The sequence below is a fragment of the Chanodichthys erythropterus genome, chromosome 17, assembly GCF_024489055.1.
Source record: "Chanodichthys erythropterus isolate Z2021 chromosome 17, ASM2448905v1, whole genome shotgun sequence".
Taxonomy (NCBI): domain Eukaryota; kingdom Metazoa; phylum Chordata; class Actinopteri; order Cypriniformes; family Xenocyprididae; genus Chanodichthys; species Chanodichthys erythropterus.
The window spans coordinates 24456775-24474062 of record NC_090237.1 but is presented as its reverse complement, the minus strand read 5'-3'; the positions used below and the strand labels follow the sequence as shown (position 1 = coordinate 24474062).

Below are 17288 nucleotides of genomic sequence, written 5' to 3'. Positions count from 1 at the left end.
CGCGAGCAGGGCTGTGTCTCAAAACCTAGTGAGGTGCCTACCTAGACACCGACACTGTCTCAAATGCAGGTCCTCGTGGGTGGGGAGGAGACTGTTCAGCGCCGCTTGCAGTCCAGCAGAGACACTCCAGTGGTACAAGATTCATTTCCAACTGTCTTTTAATACACAGGGGCGGCGTTTACGTGGCAGTACCCTGGCATTCAAACAAAACAGGAGAAATAAACAGCTCATGATGCTGCTCGTTAATTTTGTAGCTCCATATGGCCTAAATTGCAGCTTTGAAAAGCAAATTTTAAACAGCCTAACACCGTGTCCTGTATTAAGTCAATCAAAAATCACAGCCAATCAGAAGAGGGTGTGGGCGGGCTCTCTCTGAAATGGATTAGTGGCCCAACAGGTAGACTACATTATCAAATTCATAAATCTTATAGCATTTTAACATGATTAAAAATACATACTGAGTGACTGAAACAATCTTTTTTTAATAATAGAATACTTTTGTTGGCAGTTTGAACGTCGTTTCCTTTATTTTCAAGATCTGAGGTGAATTAGGCTAGCATTATCCATTGTTGTTTTATGTCTATAAAGGCCATGAAAATGATATTCAAACTCTCATTAAATTCTCTTTACATTAAGTAAAAGCACATAATGAGTACCCAGAGGTCGAATTGTAAAAAAAATTCAAGGAGGATGGTGTGGGCATCGGCCGTGGGTGGAGTTGGTGGTCCTTTAACATTTTTATTTAGTGGTTTAAAGAGTAGAAAAATAGGCATTTTTCATTACATTATTTATATCATTGTAGTTTTGGATGAGTGACCACCAGACTCTCTCTCTCACACACAGACAATTATATACCTAAAATGGTGCCTTTTGGAGGGCACTGAAGTGTTTCTTCTCTCTACATGGGTCTGGCGTGACTGTGCGCAGCGCATTACAATACTGAGTTCTGATTGGTCAATCGCTGTTATTTATATTAGGCCTATCATACAGTTTGTATGATATCTTCTTATGATATCTTGATATATTATATTATATCTTCCAGAGAATTAAAAAAAATTTGTTTCCATGATAGGTTTTAAATACATAACACTGTTAATCTAAAGGGGATGGTAAGGGGGGGTGCTTTTTGTAATTTTTTTTAAACAAGGGGGATGCCATCCCCCCTCAAAGCGAGCCCTGTGAGTACCTGAGATTGTCATTGTCATACTTTGTAAGTTGTTCCAGCCGCGACACAGCAGAAATAGCAACTGTAAAAAAGAAGTGTGTTGTATCGCCGTCGCCGCTGGTTAGTATCCGTACAAAAAAAAAAAAAAACCCCTAGTTAAAATGGCCGAGGGCTGACATCACGTCTGGTTAGGACACGGTGTAGGCTTAGGACTGTTTCAGACTTTGCATTGGTTTCTTATTGTTGTTAAGTCTGTTGCATATCCGTACATTCATTTAGTATGGTGGATTTTTGTCCACAACACTATATTGGCAACATTTTTGGGACACCTGCCTTTATGTGCACATGAACTTTAATGACATCCCATTCTTAAACCGTAGGGTTTAATATGGAGTTGGCCCACCCTCAGCAGCTGTACCAGCTTCAACTCTTCTGGGAAGGTGTTCCACAAGGTTTGTGTTTCTTCTAAGAAGGTTTCTTCTAGAAGCGCATTTGTGAGGTCAGACAGTGATGTTGGCGTGAAGGCCTGGCTCACAGTCACCGCTCTAATTCATCCTAAAGATGTTCTTTCGGGTTGAGGTCAGGACTCTGTGCAGGCCAGTCAAGTTCCTCCACACCAAACTTGCTCATTCATGTCTTTATGGACCTTGCTTTGTGCACTGGTGATGTTGTAACAGGAAGGGGCCATCCCCAAAATGTTCCCACAAAGTTGGGAGCATGAAATTGTCCAAAATGTCTTGGTATGCTGAAGCATTAAGAGTTCCTTTCACTGGAACTAAGGGGCCAAGCCCAACCCCTGAAAAACAACCCCACACCATAATCCCCCCTCCACCAAACTTTACACTTGGCACAATGCAGTCAGGGAAGTACTGTTCTCCTGACAACCGCCAAACCCAGACTCGTCCGAAGTGTGATTGGTCACTCCACAGAACATGTCTCCACTGCTCGGCGTGCTTAACACCACTGCATCCGACACTTTGCATTGCACTTGATGATGTAAGGCTTGGATGCAGCTGCTCGGCCATGAAAACCCATTCCATGAAGCTCTCTATGCACTGTTCTTGAGCTCATCTGAAGACCACATGAAGTTTGGAGGTCTGTAGCTATTGACTCTGCAGAAAGTTGGCGACTTCTGCGCACTGTGCACCTCAGCATGCGCTGACCCTGCTCTGTGATTTTACGTGGCTGAATTGCTGTTGTTCCCAATTGCTTCCACTTTGTTATGATACCACTAACAGTTGACCGTGGAATATTTAGTTGTGAGGAAATTTCACAAATTGACTTATTGCACAGGTGGCTAGTGATGTGACATTTGAACCGAGGCTTCGGAGCTTGTGTCGAGCATAAATGGGCGTGCCAGATGAAGCCTCGATTTGTAGAAATCACATGACCAACGAAAAAACGAAGGCTGCATCAAAAATGATATCAAAATTGAAATATGTTGGTCAAAATCATACATTGATACACAAACTGAGCAGCAAATGCAACTTTTGGACGCAATCTTTATTTTTCTAGCTCAACTCACAGAATGGAAAGCACAGGATTGTGGGATATCAAAGGCAGGTAAGGATACATCTATGCTTCCTTCTAAAATCAATCAGATGAAGGTATCTCATGAGACAGGAAGTGAAGCTAACATTGGATTCGGACGTGCCTTGATCCCTTACTACCTTCAAATGTGTCCTCAGAGGGCAGCATTTTCCAGTTTCCGAACGCAGCCGAAGCCTCACTTTCTGTCCAATCACGTGCACGATTCACTTTGCGTATCGGAATGCTCGAACCCCTAGATCTTACTTTAGGAGTAGGTTTTCATTCAGACAAATTCAATGTTTAGATACCCAGTTATACAAGTAACATGAAGAATACAAATTATTTCAGGAAAATAAAATATTTGCCATATGCAATTCATATGTGTACATTTATTCTTCTGTTACATTATATTGATAATCATTCTGGCATTAAATGCCATAGTTTAATGGGTACATTCATTTATTATTGGGATAAATTCAACACACATGTGGTGCTGTTTGCGACACTCTCGAAGCTTTGAATCTTTTCCCGAAACAGTAGTGAGGGAAAAGCCTCAGTGCTTCATGAGGCTTCATTTGCCCATCACTACATGTGGCAACCTATCACGGTACCACGCTTGAATTCACTGAGCCCCTGAGAGTAAGAAGTAAGAAAAGTTTATACAGTTGCAAATTTTCTTCCAGTGAGCTTGTGTAATTACATAGTCTGACACTAGATGGCAGCATACACTTTCAATTAATCTGAAAAAAAAAAAAAGCAGCAATAAAAGTTTGCACTGGATAAACGATCATGTATGGAGAAAAATATTTATACGTGATAGAGAAAACAATATTTTGTTCATTTAATATGCAATAAAAAGAACTTTAATGTTGCTGATTCTGGGCGCTTTGATCAAGCTATAGTTTGCCATCATCTAGGCTTGGTTTCACAGACAGGGCTTAGATTAAACCAGCATTAGGCCTTAGTTCAATTAGGACATTTGAGTAGCTTTTAAAATGTACCTTAGAAAACAAAACAAAAAAACATTACTGATGTGCATCTTGAAACAAAACAATGACACTGGCATATTTTAAGATATATCAGTGCAAGTTGCTTTCAGTTAAAACAGCTCAAACATGTATTTTAGTCTGGGACTAGGCTTAAGCCTGGTCTGTGAAACCGGCCACTAGTGTCTTGGTTGGGTCTTATTTATCAATGAATTCAAAGCAATTGTTCCAATACAACAAATTTTAACACATCAGACAGTTTAAATTAAAGTACACAAAACAATATGTTTTAAATGTTTAATTTATTATGTCAGATAGGCTATTAGATTCTGTCACTGAGCAAACCTAGACTTGTGGTTGAACTTTAAACTGTTTATATTGTCAGTACATTGAAATGAGACATATTTTGTAAAGACATACACATAGAATTAACATGTTTGTTAATGCTTTACAGTGAGATGGTAAAAGTCAAGTTTTTTTAAAATAAAAAAGTGCAGCCATTGTTTTAATTAATAAAAAAAAAAAAAAAACAACAACAACTGCATAGAGAAGTTTTATGAGTGGTCAGTATCTATGGTGAATGTGATTTCACCAAGTATGACATGTTCCTGGATCAACATTCCAATCAACCAATCAGATTTGTGGGACAAGTTTACCATTTATGTCAAGTTTAGGCTTGCAACCAGGGTTAGGTGCTTCTACATCAGTGTTATTCGCTTATCTTTCCCCTCTGATTTTAGGGATAAGTTATGGGTTTAGGGGTAGATAGGGTTAAGGCTAAATTTTCAGACAGGAATGTTGTTCCAGGATCAACAAAATACATTGATCCAGGAACATGTCTTACTTGGCAAAATCACGGTGACCCAGTATCTACAGTGTAAGAACTTCATTTATATGGCATTTACAGTTTAAATTAAATATAAGTCTCTTTACTTTAAAATAGTATTAAAATACATACTTTAAACTTTAAAGGTTTTAAACATTTCCCATAAAGTCTGATTTCCCTGGCTTTTAATTAAGCCGATTTCTCATATCCGGCATCTTAATCCAACTCAATGTGCAATTATTATTATTTTTTTTTTTTTTTGCACTTATTATTCACAAGAATACCTAGCACCCATCATCCTCAATAAATGTTCATGTCTGTTCCAAGCATGGGTTAAAGTGCTTTTTAATATTTTAAAACAAAACAAAAAAAAAACCCTGAAAGTACCAAGAGCAAACAGGTCTGCAGATTAAAAAACAACTACCACAAAGCATTCTTAGCATATATATTAAAGCTTAGATATAGATTTCTTTTTAAATACAAGAATATAATATTTGTTAAGGCTCTATGGGAAAACAATAAAAACCACCTTTGGCTTGCACTTTGTTTTAAGGGTCCATTTAGAAGACACATACCACGCAAAACTACTGACGTTTTAATATGATCCAACTAAACAATGGATCTGTGAGTTCATTGGTGATATGTTTACATTGCTGGTGAAGTGTAAGGCATGATCAGGAATTTTGTCCAGCAGGCAGGGCAGTCAGTCAACCCGTAAAGGGAATTTTTAACGTCCATTTACAATTTAACCAGTGGAAATAGTAAACATGAGAGCACAATTAACTGTATTTACTGTAATGAGGTCTTCGGAATTCAGTGTCAGTCACATAAACAAATAACAACAATCGCATTCATCGGACAAGGATCCATTCACTTCTTCTTCAGCCTTTTTTTTAAAACAAGACCTTTGGTTTGCTCTTAAAAATGGACACCTGAAACGATAGGTTTGAATCTCAAACTCTACTTTTGGTCTTTATGTTTCTTAACTTGACCGTCCGGCTCTTGGACTTTATAGTCTGCTAGAATGGCATGGGCAGTCTCTTTGCCAGTCTTCTTGACCATTGCCTTGATCCCCAGGTTGTCGATATTGAAAGCGGTGACGCCCACATTGATGGCTGAGTTGACAGCATGGTCTGTGGCCTGGCCCGCTTCCGCCCCATACCTTGATTATAGATAACCCAGATTGAGTAAAAGAGAGGACGGGGTGATGAAAGAGGTGATTGAAAAAATAAGTTTTAGGAAATGGAGGTTACTCAAAGCAGAGCAAATTAGTTAAACATACATGCAGGGATTCAGTCATTTCTCTACTGAAAAATTGGTTTTAAAATGTAAAATTAATCCTACAGATGAGATTTAAAAAAAAAGTTTATTATGTTGCAATGTGCAAAAGTTGAAATGCAAATGGTCAATACTTTTAAGCACAGTTAGAAAGGGAAGGACTTAAAAAAAAAAAAAGAAAAAAAATTATATATATATATATATATATATATAGATTGAAAAAAAAAAAAGATCTTATATAAGCGACCACCATTATTTCCCACTTTTAAATACTGGATAATTATTGAAAGGATTTAAGCTTTAAATTTTAAGATCTTTATTATTGTAAAGAGTACAGTATAAGAGGATTTACACATTCACAAGTTTGAGGTCAGTAAGATTTTATGTTTTTTAAAAAGGTTTTCTTTCTGTATGCTCACCAAAGCTGTGTTTATGTGAATAAAAATAAATACAGTAATATTGTGAAATATTATTGCAATTTTTACTATATTAACACATTTTAAAATGGAATTTATTCCAGCAAAGCTGAATGTTCAGCAGCTATTACGCCAATCTTCAGTATCACATGATCCTTCAATAATTTGGTGCTCAAGAAATATTTATTATTATTATTATTATCAATGTTGACAGTTAATATTTTTGTGGATACTGTGATACTTATTTTTCAGGATTATTAAATTAATCGTAAAAAAAAAAAAAAAAAAAAAAAAAAAAAATCTGAAAAAAATGTGGTGCCATTATAAATGTCTTTATGGTAATTTTATAAATAAATATAAATAAATAAAAAAAAAACTTACTGACCATAAACTTTTAAACAATAGTGTGCAGTATATACTGTACATCTTGGTCAAATTGTGATCATGTTTGTAAGATGATTATGTTTGCCATCCGATAAAACCTGATAAAACCTTCTGTTGATGCAACATCATCATGAAAGTCATACTCAGGTTCAAAAGTTAAGAAAAATAAAGCAATAAAGACAATGAGATTAATTACTTTGGCTGTTAGAAACAGATATTCATTCCATCACTGAGCTGTGGATCAGTGCACAAAGCAACGCAGGATGCCAACGGACGTGATGTAATCATTATCTCCAATAAATCATTAGCATTGCGTGCAAGTGCTGACTGATTCAGAAACATACATAAGCTTCAGCCATGCTCCTGACCATTAAATTAAGGCCATTTTATGGGGTGCAGGGAAAAATGTTTCTACTTGTTTTCATTTGGGGTGTCTGAATTGTTCTCCAGACCCCTAAATCTGTAAACAAATACATGGAAGAAAGTTCAAGAAACTAGTGTGAGTGCAGTTTTATTTTTCTGATCAAAGTTACTGGTGAGAAACTGCGAATGCAGAAAGTTAAAACATTGGTACGATCAACTTAAAAGCAGATGGAATGATCTGAAATGCTTGCAGAGTTACTTACTTATGTTTTACCGTGGTAACAGTCTCTGCAGCAACACTCTTTGCAATGTTCTTTGCCGCAACCTCCAACCCCGTCCACATTGTTGCAAATCCTGCCAAAAGATTATAGATTACAGATTTTTAAATATGGATATTTTTTCTTACAAAAACCCATTGGTTTGCTTCAGAAAGCCTTTATTAACCCTCTAGAGCCGTGTGGAGTACTTTTACGATAGATGATTGGATGGATGGATGGATGGATGGATGGATGGATGGATGGAGGGATGGATGGATGGAGGGATGGAGTGGATGGATGGATGGATGGATGGATGGATGGATGGATGGATGGATGGATGGATGGATGGACTTTTTTGGCTTCAAAATCGCACCCCCTGGTCACTGTCATTATAAAGCTTGGAAGAGCCAGGATATTTTTTAAATATATCTCTGATTCTGTTCATCTGAAAGAAGATACACCTAGGATGGCTTGAGGGTGCATAAATAATGGGATAATTTTCATTTTTGGGTGAACTATTCCTTTAACTGTCTGATCAATAACACCTAAGAGACAATAATGTAATTGTAGTTTCTTTAAAGCTGCTTTGGCAGGAAAGAGTCTGACAGAACATAAATAAACAGCAAGTAAGTATACGTGACCAAAAACAGCAAAGAAGAGCATTATTTTTGGGTTGAACGATTCGCTTCACCTTGAACTCCACTTGCTGCAACCACCATGGCACCGTCAATATTAGAGCGTCCATCCCTGTCTTTCTTCAGAGACTCTGGGATTAGCTTTCCTCCGTGTTTCTTCACATGAGGTGCCAGCTCTCGGCCAACATGTCCAGCGACAGTGCACAGTCCATCCACTGAAACAGTACAGTACATGTTTTTGGCTCAAATCATCCACAGTAAATGAAGTGAACCTCATCTTTATTGACTTTTATCAACTAAATGAGGAATTTACAAAGACAGTAATAGCAAGTTGATAAAGACTTTCTTACCAAGAAACTGGCTGACTTTTACGGCTCCTCCTGTGGCCTGTTTGGCCACATGGAGGCTTTTGGTTACCGTCGGGCTGACTTGGGCTGGTTTGTCCTCTGGAGTGATGTGTTCTCGTAGTTTGGATGCACCTTTATGTATTGCTTTCCCTGTGTACTCCGCCCCCTTCACCAAACCCCAGCTCAGCCATGAAGCCCCTGTCCATACATTTCAAGAAGTAAACCGACTACGCTGCATGTTTAAATACTGTACATTTATGAAGTGTTTCCGGTCTCTTATCTGACTTTTCTTTTTTTAAAGGACTTAAGTAGTTTTGGTGGCAACAACTGTTGAGGTTCTTCTAACACAACCCAAATAGTTGGACAATTAACCAACTATCCTAAATGCTTAAAACACTAGATTTATGATTTCTAAATACACAATAAAGTGATAAACAAATGACAGTATCTAGGTTTTCTCAATGTATTGTCTAATATTGATCCTAAAAAATCCACCTTTGGCAAGCCTAACTTCTGCTTACATGCATCTATTTGGCATCTGGTGAAAACATAAGTTATGACAAAGTTCTAATGTTTTATTTAAGACATGATTTCTGAAGGATCATGTGACACTGAAGGTGTAATGATGCTGAAAATACAGCTTTGCAATCACAGGAATAAATGACTTATATTTAACTACCTAATATATTAAAAGAGAAACATTATAAATCCTAATAATATTTCACTGTATTTTAGATCAAAATAAAACACAGGATTGGTGAGCATAAGATATTTCTTTAATGACCCCAAACTTTTAATAGTGTATGTTGAAAACCTTTCATTTCATTCATTATTTTAATTCAAGCCTTATTTAGGGTGATCAGACCCCCTCGGCTTACCAGTCAGGATCCCCTGAGCCACCTTCTCGCTCCATTCAGGAAGTACCTTGTCCTCCTCACCACCAGGGGGTGCTGCTTCAGCTGCAGGAGGCCCCATCGGCACCTTCTGACCCAGGTTAATAGTATCGGTTGCGCCATCTGATTCCTTAGAGACACAGGATAGCGGGCAACAGTTAAAACAGATCATCATTAAGAGTGCAGAAGCAGGCTCAAGCAATCACTAAAAGCAAATGGTGACTTGTAGGATGAGTATATGGACATAAGCTAGTATTGTGAATGACACAAGGAGGAAATGCTTCCAGATTTTTCCCCGTTTGCCAAAAAAATCCTTTGTTGTCTCTAAACACTTGAGCCAGTGAGTCAGCATGGTCTGCTACAACAACCTGTTATTTCCACAACAATGAGGGTGTTTGTTGTCGCCCCCTCCTTTACAGGGAACAGCGGCACTTGGTTCCAAACTCACCAGCAGCTGATTTCTAAAAACATGTTTTTTTCTGAGTCACATAAGCACAAGAATAAGATTATGCAACTGAATTTAAAAAAACAAAACAAAGAATAATGGTGCGGGTGAGCTACTGTTACACTTGGCTGTGCTTTGGTTGACGACTATCCTGTGGTAAGAAGGGAAACAATGGTGTTCTTGGTTTGCTAAGAGCATTACAGCTAATTAATTCTCCTTCTCCTGTATGCTCTCAATCCATGGAACCGCAGGGGAGTGTGCCAGCTCAAAAGCGAAAGCCAAGCCCGCTCACTATTTCATGAATAATGAACATCATACCCAAAGCCAAAGGTGTAAAAACGGTCTTGAATATCTGCACTACAGGCAGTGCAAGCAGCAGAAAGCATAGAAGCATTGTAAGGACCACATGAACTGTCAAGTGCATTAAATGATAATAGATACAGCAGTTTCATTCAGCACATCAAACTAAATCAATCTATCTATCTATCTATCTATCTATCTATCTATCTATCTATCTATCTATCTATCTATCTATCTATCTATCTATCTATCTATCTATCTATCTATCTATCTATCTATCTATCTATCTATCTATCTATCTATCTATCAACAAACAAACATTTTTGTTTATTGGCAAAGTAGTGCTGTCGTTAATGTGGAGTCTTCCTCTCATGTAAGGGTACATTTTAAACATATATGTAGGGCTGGGCGATATATCGAATGCTTTTGTCACATGCATTTCGTCAGCAAAGCCGGTTCCCTGATTACCGCTAAATCGCCATCACCTGCTTTCAAATGGAGCGGCATTTAATAGACAGAGCCGTAGTTCACTGATAAGCTACGCAATATCACGTTCATATCGCAGATGAATCGCCTTCGATAATGAACGCGATATTGCGTGGCTTATCAGTGAACTACGGCTCTGTCTATTAAATGGCGCTCCATTTGAAAGCAGGTGATGGCGATTTAGCGGTAATCAGGGAACCGGCTTTGCTGACGAAATGCGTGTGACAAAAGCATTCGATATATCGCCCAGCCCTACATATATGACAAAGGTATGTTGGTTGCAAAACTTTTTATTTAGTGCACTTTTAAAGGGTTAGTTCACCCAAAAAAACCCTATAGACAGCAACAGCAACCACTTTCAAGGCCCAGAAAGGTAGTTAAGTCATCGTTAAAATAGTCCATGTGACTACAGTGGTTCAACTTTAATGTTATGAAACAACAAGAATACTTTTTGTGTGCAAAAAAACAAAACAAAAATAATGACATTATTCAACAATTTCTTCTCGTGATGCTGATGCAGGAGTTGGCCAATAAAGAGCCGGCATTCTGACGTAGAACCCGGAAGTGCTGCACTGTGTTTACAACATCAAGACTGACGAGGAAGAGAAGAAATTGTTGAATAAAGTTGTTATTTTTGTTTGTTTTCAATGATGCCTCTACTACCTTTCTGGGCTTTGAAATTGGTTATGACGTTGCTGTCAAAAAGATTTCATTAAAAAATCTTAATTTGTGTTCTGAAGATGAACAAAGGTCTTATCCGTTTGCAGAGACATGAGGGTGAGTAATTAATGACAAGAATTTTAATTTTGGGTGAACTAACCCTTTAAGTCAAGCACTCCAATGTGATACCCTGCTGTGTTGCTATGTGTAATATAAATATACACAACCCAAATGCACTTGTCATTCAGTGGTACTGCAATGCTTTAGTACCTTAAATAAATCTTTTAAACTCTCAAATACACCTGAAATCTGTAAAGATAGTAAAGGGTTAATAAGGCAGACAGGTGCTTTGATATGTGCCAAATGCATACAAGTAGCATGCACAAAAAAAAAAAAAATGTAAAGGCCATTCCAAACACATGCACATAGTTCATGCATTTAAAATGTGTAAACATTTTGCAAATAAAATACATAAAAATTTTACCACAGTGTAAAATTCTTGATTTTAGTCTGTTGTGAAGAAGAAAAAAAAAAGAAAAACTCAAAAAATACCAAATAGGTTCAGCAACAAGTGAGATACTGAAATTAATATTCAAAGCAGCACAGATTGTGTCAGTGACAAACACAAAGTTTGAGATGAGGTTGAGCCACCACACCTGCTCTGAAGCCACAGCTGACCCCTGTGTTTCTGAGGTGGGACCTGAGGGGACACAGGGACAGCTCACCTGGACACGCAGGTCAGTCAATTGAGAAAGAACATTCTGGAAGAGTTCACGTTCCTTCTGGGGAAGCTCGGAAGAAAGGACCACCCCAACATACGAGCCCGGGGTGGGAGCCATCATGTCAGGGAACATGTAGACCCCGGTGTTGCACAGCAGGACTGGGGAGTCAGAGGCCATCAAGGGGTAAAGCCAGTCACAGACCTGAAATTAGAAATGACGATAAGTGTGATTTACTCAAGTAGGACAGTTAAAAAGTTAATAAGCATGAATATGTTGACTCAGGAACATATGTCCTACTTATTGGGAAATACTTATTACTATTACTCCACTTAAACATATAGTCCCACCTCTAAAGTATGATTTATACTAGACAACTTTACAGATCAAATAATAAAATCTCTTACTGAATAATTCAAGTAAGTGCTTAATAATGTAGAACCACCTCTTTAAGTAGGTTTTCTAGTTACCTACAGGTAAGCAGACCTGGCAAACTATTTAACAAACCTGTCTGAGATTGATACGAGTTATCAAAAATATGGATATGGAGAAATAAAACTCTTTCTCTGAAAACTAAACTCTGAATATTTATTACACTGAAATCCTACTGATATGTCACTTGCATAATAATTTGGAACACAAATTTTGAATGCACACACCTATAATCTATCCATCCATCCATCACATTTCTGATTATTTCTATATTCCTTCAAATTTTAATATTACCTTAAAATAGTGATTTTTAAAGGCCTTATTTTACAGATCAAATAATAAAAATCTTAGTGTATAATTCTTAAAATTCTTATTGTGTAATTAATGTATATAAAAAATATACAAACCAAATGTCTTATTTTAATCTATTCATTTACTTAATATCAATATTGCCTTAAAATAGTGATCTTAAAGGCCTTACTTTACAGATCAAACAATAATAAAAAAAAAATAATCTTATGATAAAATAAATGGTAAATGCTTTATCAAAAGCATGGGAATCACATTTCTGATTTGATAGTAGTGCTTTTATAGGGATAGCTAAGCCATAGTGTTCCTCTGAAAGAAGATAGTCATATACATCTAGCATGGCTTGAGGGTGAGTAAATCATAGGATAATTTTCATTTTTGGGTGAACTATCTCTTTAAAGGCCTGTCTTGGTTTGTGAGACCTGTAGTGACCTGATGTTGCAATTAAAAAAAAAAAAAAAAAAAAAAATTCAAACATTATAAAGCTTCGGATTCTAATTTGTTTCTCATTCAACATTTGAATAAATCATAAAAGATGCAGCCTGCTGACAGTCTCTTTTCTGCAGATATGTAAAGGATTCACTTCTAGTGAAAGGTTATAAATGGAAATTGACCCTTGCATTTCTAGGGAGGATCAAAATCTGAGGGTCAGGTCTGGATTTCCTCCAAGTTGAGACAGTAGACAGCTCTGTAGTTAGATTCATTCATCTCGTCCTCATGACTGCTAGCATTAAATTGGATTACAGTCAAAGCCTAAACCGCAGCAACTGGAGGTTCTTTATTCAGCTTGATGACACGGCTAATCTATGGCCTCAATGTCCATGTGGAGAGATGATACAGTTTACTTTAGGACATAAGAGTCTTTGGGCCATGATAGGCTCCAAAAGTCATGCAAGGGTTACATATTATTACTCAATATTTTGATTTCCACACAATATGAATTTTCCATGCAATTAGCTCACGTTGCGAATTGTGAGTTTACATTAGGCATATTATCATTCGTTATCACAAACAACAGCAGGGTGGTGTTCAAGTGTAAAATATCATCTCATATTGTGATTATCATTTTATTATTGTCTTTTTACAATTGGCAGATAATACCAATATTATCAAATGTTATCACAAAACAACAGAAGAGTGGCCTTTAAAGTGTAAAATGTATTGTGCTAAACCAGGTTGTTTATATTGTCTCTCATAAAGATGAACCATTCAAGAAAATACCATCAGGTCATAAAGCTCATTCTGTAACACCGGTCCACCTGATAACTGGGGTTTTCCCATGATGAAGTCACTCAGTGAAAGCTTATTGGATATTTGCAGTGAGCATACACTCACATGACACCATTAAGAAACAACGGATGAGGTCAACCTCACTGAAAAAGTGAAAGGGAAAAGTGAAGGGAGCCAGATAAAAGGTTGTGAAAGTAGGTTACAGTACACCATGACTTGAAACAAGCCTCCATAGACCATTATGTCCAAATTCATGGAATTTAATAAATTTGCACGTCTCTATGGATGAAAAAAGCACACAACAAGCAACAGTTTTTGGTAGAATATTATGAAACTTGCCCAAAATGTGTCAGGGTCACATTTAACCCACAAAATGAAAAGACAAAAATAAGAAATTAGATTTTGAAAACATAACCTCAACATTTCTTTGTGAGATTCTCTCTCAGACGAATGACGAATGTGGTGAAAATCAAGTTTTTAATGTTGTTTATATGTCTATGAAGTGTTTTTAATATGCTTTAAGACAAACCATGTGCAACACATTATTAGCTGTTTGATAACAGTCAAGCAAAAGGCTAATTATATTAATTCATATTAATGACAGAACCATCGCAAGGGCTGTGCTAAGTGTATGAGCGCATAGGGGCTCGTGCCAAAGTGACAGCTGACTTGAAGTAAAGCCAATAAAGTTCATGTTTTTGTCCTTCGAAATACTTTAATACTATAAAACATAGCTAAAACAATATTTCTCTGTGTGTGTGACCGTGATTCATGTGCATGTCAGTCAGTATGTCCTCGCAGCACTATTCAGTGAATTTCAGTCCATTATAAATTCTGATTTTGGCCGCCTCTGGAATGGATCAAACCATAGATATTAGCCTACCTGATAAGTTCAAGTAAACACGCTGGAAATCCGTGCTCATTCAAGGATGTGCATTTATTTAATGTACGGAGAAGGCACGGGCGCCTGCAGATTTCATCTGAATGTTTTTTTAAATCTGAAAACTCCAAAAAGCAACGAAATTGTCAAACATCCATTTGGCGCATGTTCACAGAGGAAATCGGCTGCTTGTTCCCTCAAAAATGTCTGTTTTACTGAGAAATCGCTTTAGGTGATTCAGTGAGAGCAGTCCAAAGAAATGCCGTTTTGCAAAGGCATTTTACCAATTCATAATTTAAAACACAATTTAAGCGTCAGAAAATATATAAGCAGTTCAGTTACACAGCTGTTAAACTGAATATACGAAGCGAAGCAAGCTTTTTTATTAAATATCCACAACACAAACAACAAATTGTTTGTCACTATAGCAGCACTAGACTCTCCAAGTTGTCATGACTGAGTGGAGGTGGGGCTAATTTGCATATTCATTGATCCATGTATATTAAATGAGGCATGGTTGTAGAGTTACATTCGAGCTATTTTAAAGCATGAAGAATTTTTTTTCAACTGAATTTTGGTGATCAAAGATGAGTTTTATGGGATAAAATAATTGACTACAGGGGGACTTTAATAACAGAACTTGTGATTTCTTACCTGTAGGAAGGCAGGTGGCCTGTTTGGAACCCTCTCTGAGCACTCATTGGTGAACTTTACAATGCGTAGGTACCCTGGGTAAGAGGGTGCGCTCACTTGCCCATCAGGGGTAACGAAGAAGATCTGCACTCCTTGAGGAAGGAAAAAGAGTTCCTCCCCATCCTCCCCCAAACTCTGAAGAGACGGTGTAGAATTAGACGTATGGCTGTAGAACTCGTCGCCTACCAGAGAGAGCTCGCCAGAATCGGTGCCGTAGGAAATTGTCAGGTGCCCGTCAGCAGCCTGAGGGGTGTATGCAGGAGGCTGGTCGCTTATTATATTGGGCTGCATTGTTGGGGAGACCGGAACTGACCCACCTGAAGCCCCTGCAACCCCGACGTTGGAAGGGAGCATCTGTGGTGGAGTCGGCCTCTCCGGCTTGACCTTTGGGACTTCAGGGTAGAGTCTCTGAGGGGCTGCACTGCTATCCGAGACTCCGTTGGGATCTGGGAGGGTTTCCAGCATGGCTAGACGGGTGGTGATGTTGTTGAGGGTCTCCTGCATCTTGTGCTGCATCTGCCTAGCCGTTTCCCAGGAGGGACCCACGCACTCTACGCCCTGCGAAGGCACACTAAGAGCCCTGAGGAGATGCTGCCGTCCTTGCCGGTACAGTTTTAGTGCCTCTGCGCCATGGCCCGCCTCGTCCTCGGTCAGGCCTTTATTGATGCACTCAAATGCCTTTCCGTAGCCATCTTTGATCACTTGCAGCCTGGCTTGATCAAATGCCTCTTGCTTTGCTTGCTCCATAACTGAAAGGATCAGAATGAAACTGAAAGTCAGGAATGTTGTCAACTCCATGTGTTTTAATAATAATGACTATACCATGTAACCACTATAACACTTTTCTGAAGGAAGAATTTGTCAACATACGTTAAATTCAATTATTATGCGTATTCATAGAAATTAAGTCAAATAATCTTTTCCTGTCACATCTTTCCCAGCTTATTAGCCCTGAACCAGCTTACACTGACCATGACCGTGTCATATGAGGATTTACAAAACACCTGCTTAACATTGCGAAGTGACATTCAAACTTAAAGAAGAGGCCCAACTGGTAGTTTGTCGAGTGAATCTTGAAACACGAGTAACTTAAGTATTAAAGCCACAGAATCCAACATAACAAGAGTGTTACTTGCTAACACCATTTCGTTGAGCCCACATATAGCCCTCCGCCTCTACCTCTGTTACATTCAAATCATTTAACCAAACATTTCCACTTGGTAACTCACCAGGAGATGCGACAAATGAAGTGAAATATGGAGTTTAATGTGTGTTTCGCGTTATTCCGGGTTTGTTGACTGAACAGCTTCAGCTCTCTGACAGCTGAGCTGCTGCCGAACTTGTGCGTGTCTATTACGTGATCGAATAAAGAAGATGATCCAGCAGCGCGTCCACTACACATGTGCTTCCGCGTTCAGTCACTTGATGCGCTCTGAGGTTTCTGATTGGTTAGAGGAGTTTGCGCGACAGATGTAGGGTAGTTTTATTAGTCGAGGCGAGCGTTTTTTTTTTTTGTTTGTTTGTTTTGCGTTTGTTTGTTTTGTTTTGCGTTTTTTTTTTTTTGTTTGTTTGTTTGTTTGTTTGTTTTTACCAGCATTTAAGCTCAAAATGTATAACAAATGATGAATATGAGTAAACGGTAATAGGTATTTTTTGAAGACAGGCAGCTCTTTATAAAAGACAATAATGTCAATTTTCTCAATCTGCCTTTAAATCAGCAGGTGACGTTTTAATTCTCATATTGTTGGCAGATGAAGTTATTGTAATGAGGTTTTAATTTGTACAGTGAGGAATTTCCTGCAGCCTTTGAAACGCCTATAAATTTTCATAGCATGTTTTTTTCTCTCCATTATAATTAACTGGATTAATAAATAAAGGCTGTGTTCTTTGTATTTGTTTTCAAAAAGATTTCCCTCCCCATTTAATTAAGAGCAGTCACAAAAAAAAAGTATAATTGTGCTTTGGCACTCAAATATTTATGTTTATATAAAGCAATTAATTCCAGACAGTTTTAGGTATGAAGATAATTCTTCACACACAACATTGCTATGTGT

The 17288-nt window shown here is 37.8% G+C and overlaps 1 protein-coding gene across 5 annotated transcripts; it reads right to left on the bottom strand.

The window, feature by feature from the left end:
- Positions 1 to 4140: 4140 nt before the first annotated feature.
- spartb (spartin b) lies at positions 4141 to 16601 on the bottom strand. Of its 5 annotated transcripts, XR_010892143.1 has the most exons (9): positions 16464 to 16601; positions 15196 to 15983; positions 11628 to 11894; positions 9066 to 9210; positions 8191 to 8385; positions 7897 to 8055; positions 7212 to 7302; positions 6782 to 7045; positions 5565 to 5669 (listed from the first exon to the last, which is right to left on the bottom strand). XR_010892143.1 is itself a non-coding variant. In XM_067364983.1 (8 exons), the coding sequence occupies exons 2-8, from the start codon at positions 15979 to 15981 to the stop codon at positions 5468 to 5470; spliced, it is 1845 nt and encodes a 614-aa protein (XP_067221084.1). In that variant the 5' UTR covers positions 15982 to 15983; positions 16464 to 16601; the 3' UTR covers positions 4141 to 5467. The 5 variants fall into 5 exon arrangements, 4 of the variants coding, with proteins under 4 accessions (XP_067221084.1, XP_067221085.1, XP_067221086.1 ...); XM_067364983.1 differs by lacking the exon at positions 6782 to 7045 and having other exon boundaries at positions 4141 to 5669; XM_067364984.1 differs by lacking the exon at positions 6782 to 7045 and having other exon boundaries at positions 4141 to 5669; positions 11697 to 11894.
- Positions 16602 to 17288: the final 687 nt, after the last annotated feature.

Bases quoted from the DNA above. Each gene is read 5' to 3' on its own strand.
- spartb (XM_067364983.1), bottom strand. From the start codon at position 15,981: ATGGAGCAAGCAAAGCAAGAGGCATTTGATCAAGCCAGGCTGCAAGTG. The intron at 11,895-15,195 runs GTAAGAAATCAC...TTCTAATTTCAG, and splicing joins GGCCACCTGCCTTCCTACAG to GTCTGTGACTGGCTTTACCC. The intron at 7,303-7,896 runs GTGAAGCGAATC...ATCTTTTGGCAG, and splicing joins TGCAGCAAGTGGAGTTCAAG to GATTTGCAACAATGTGGACG.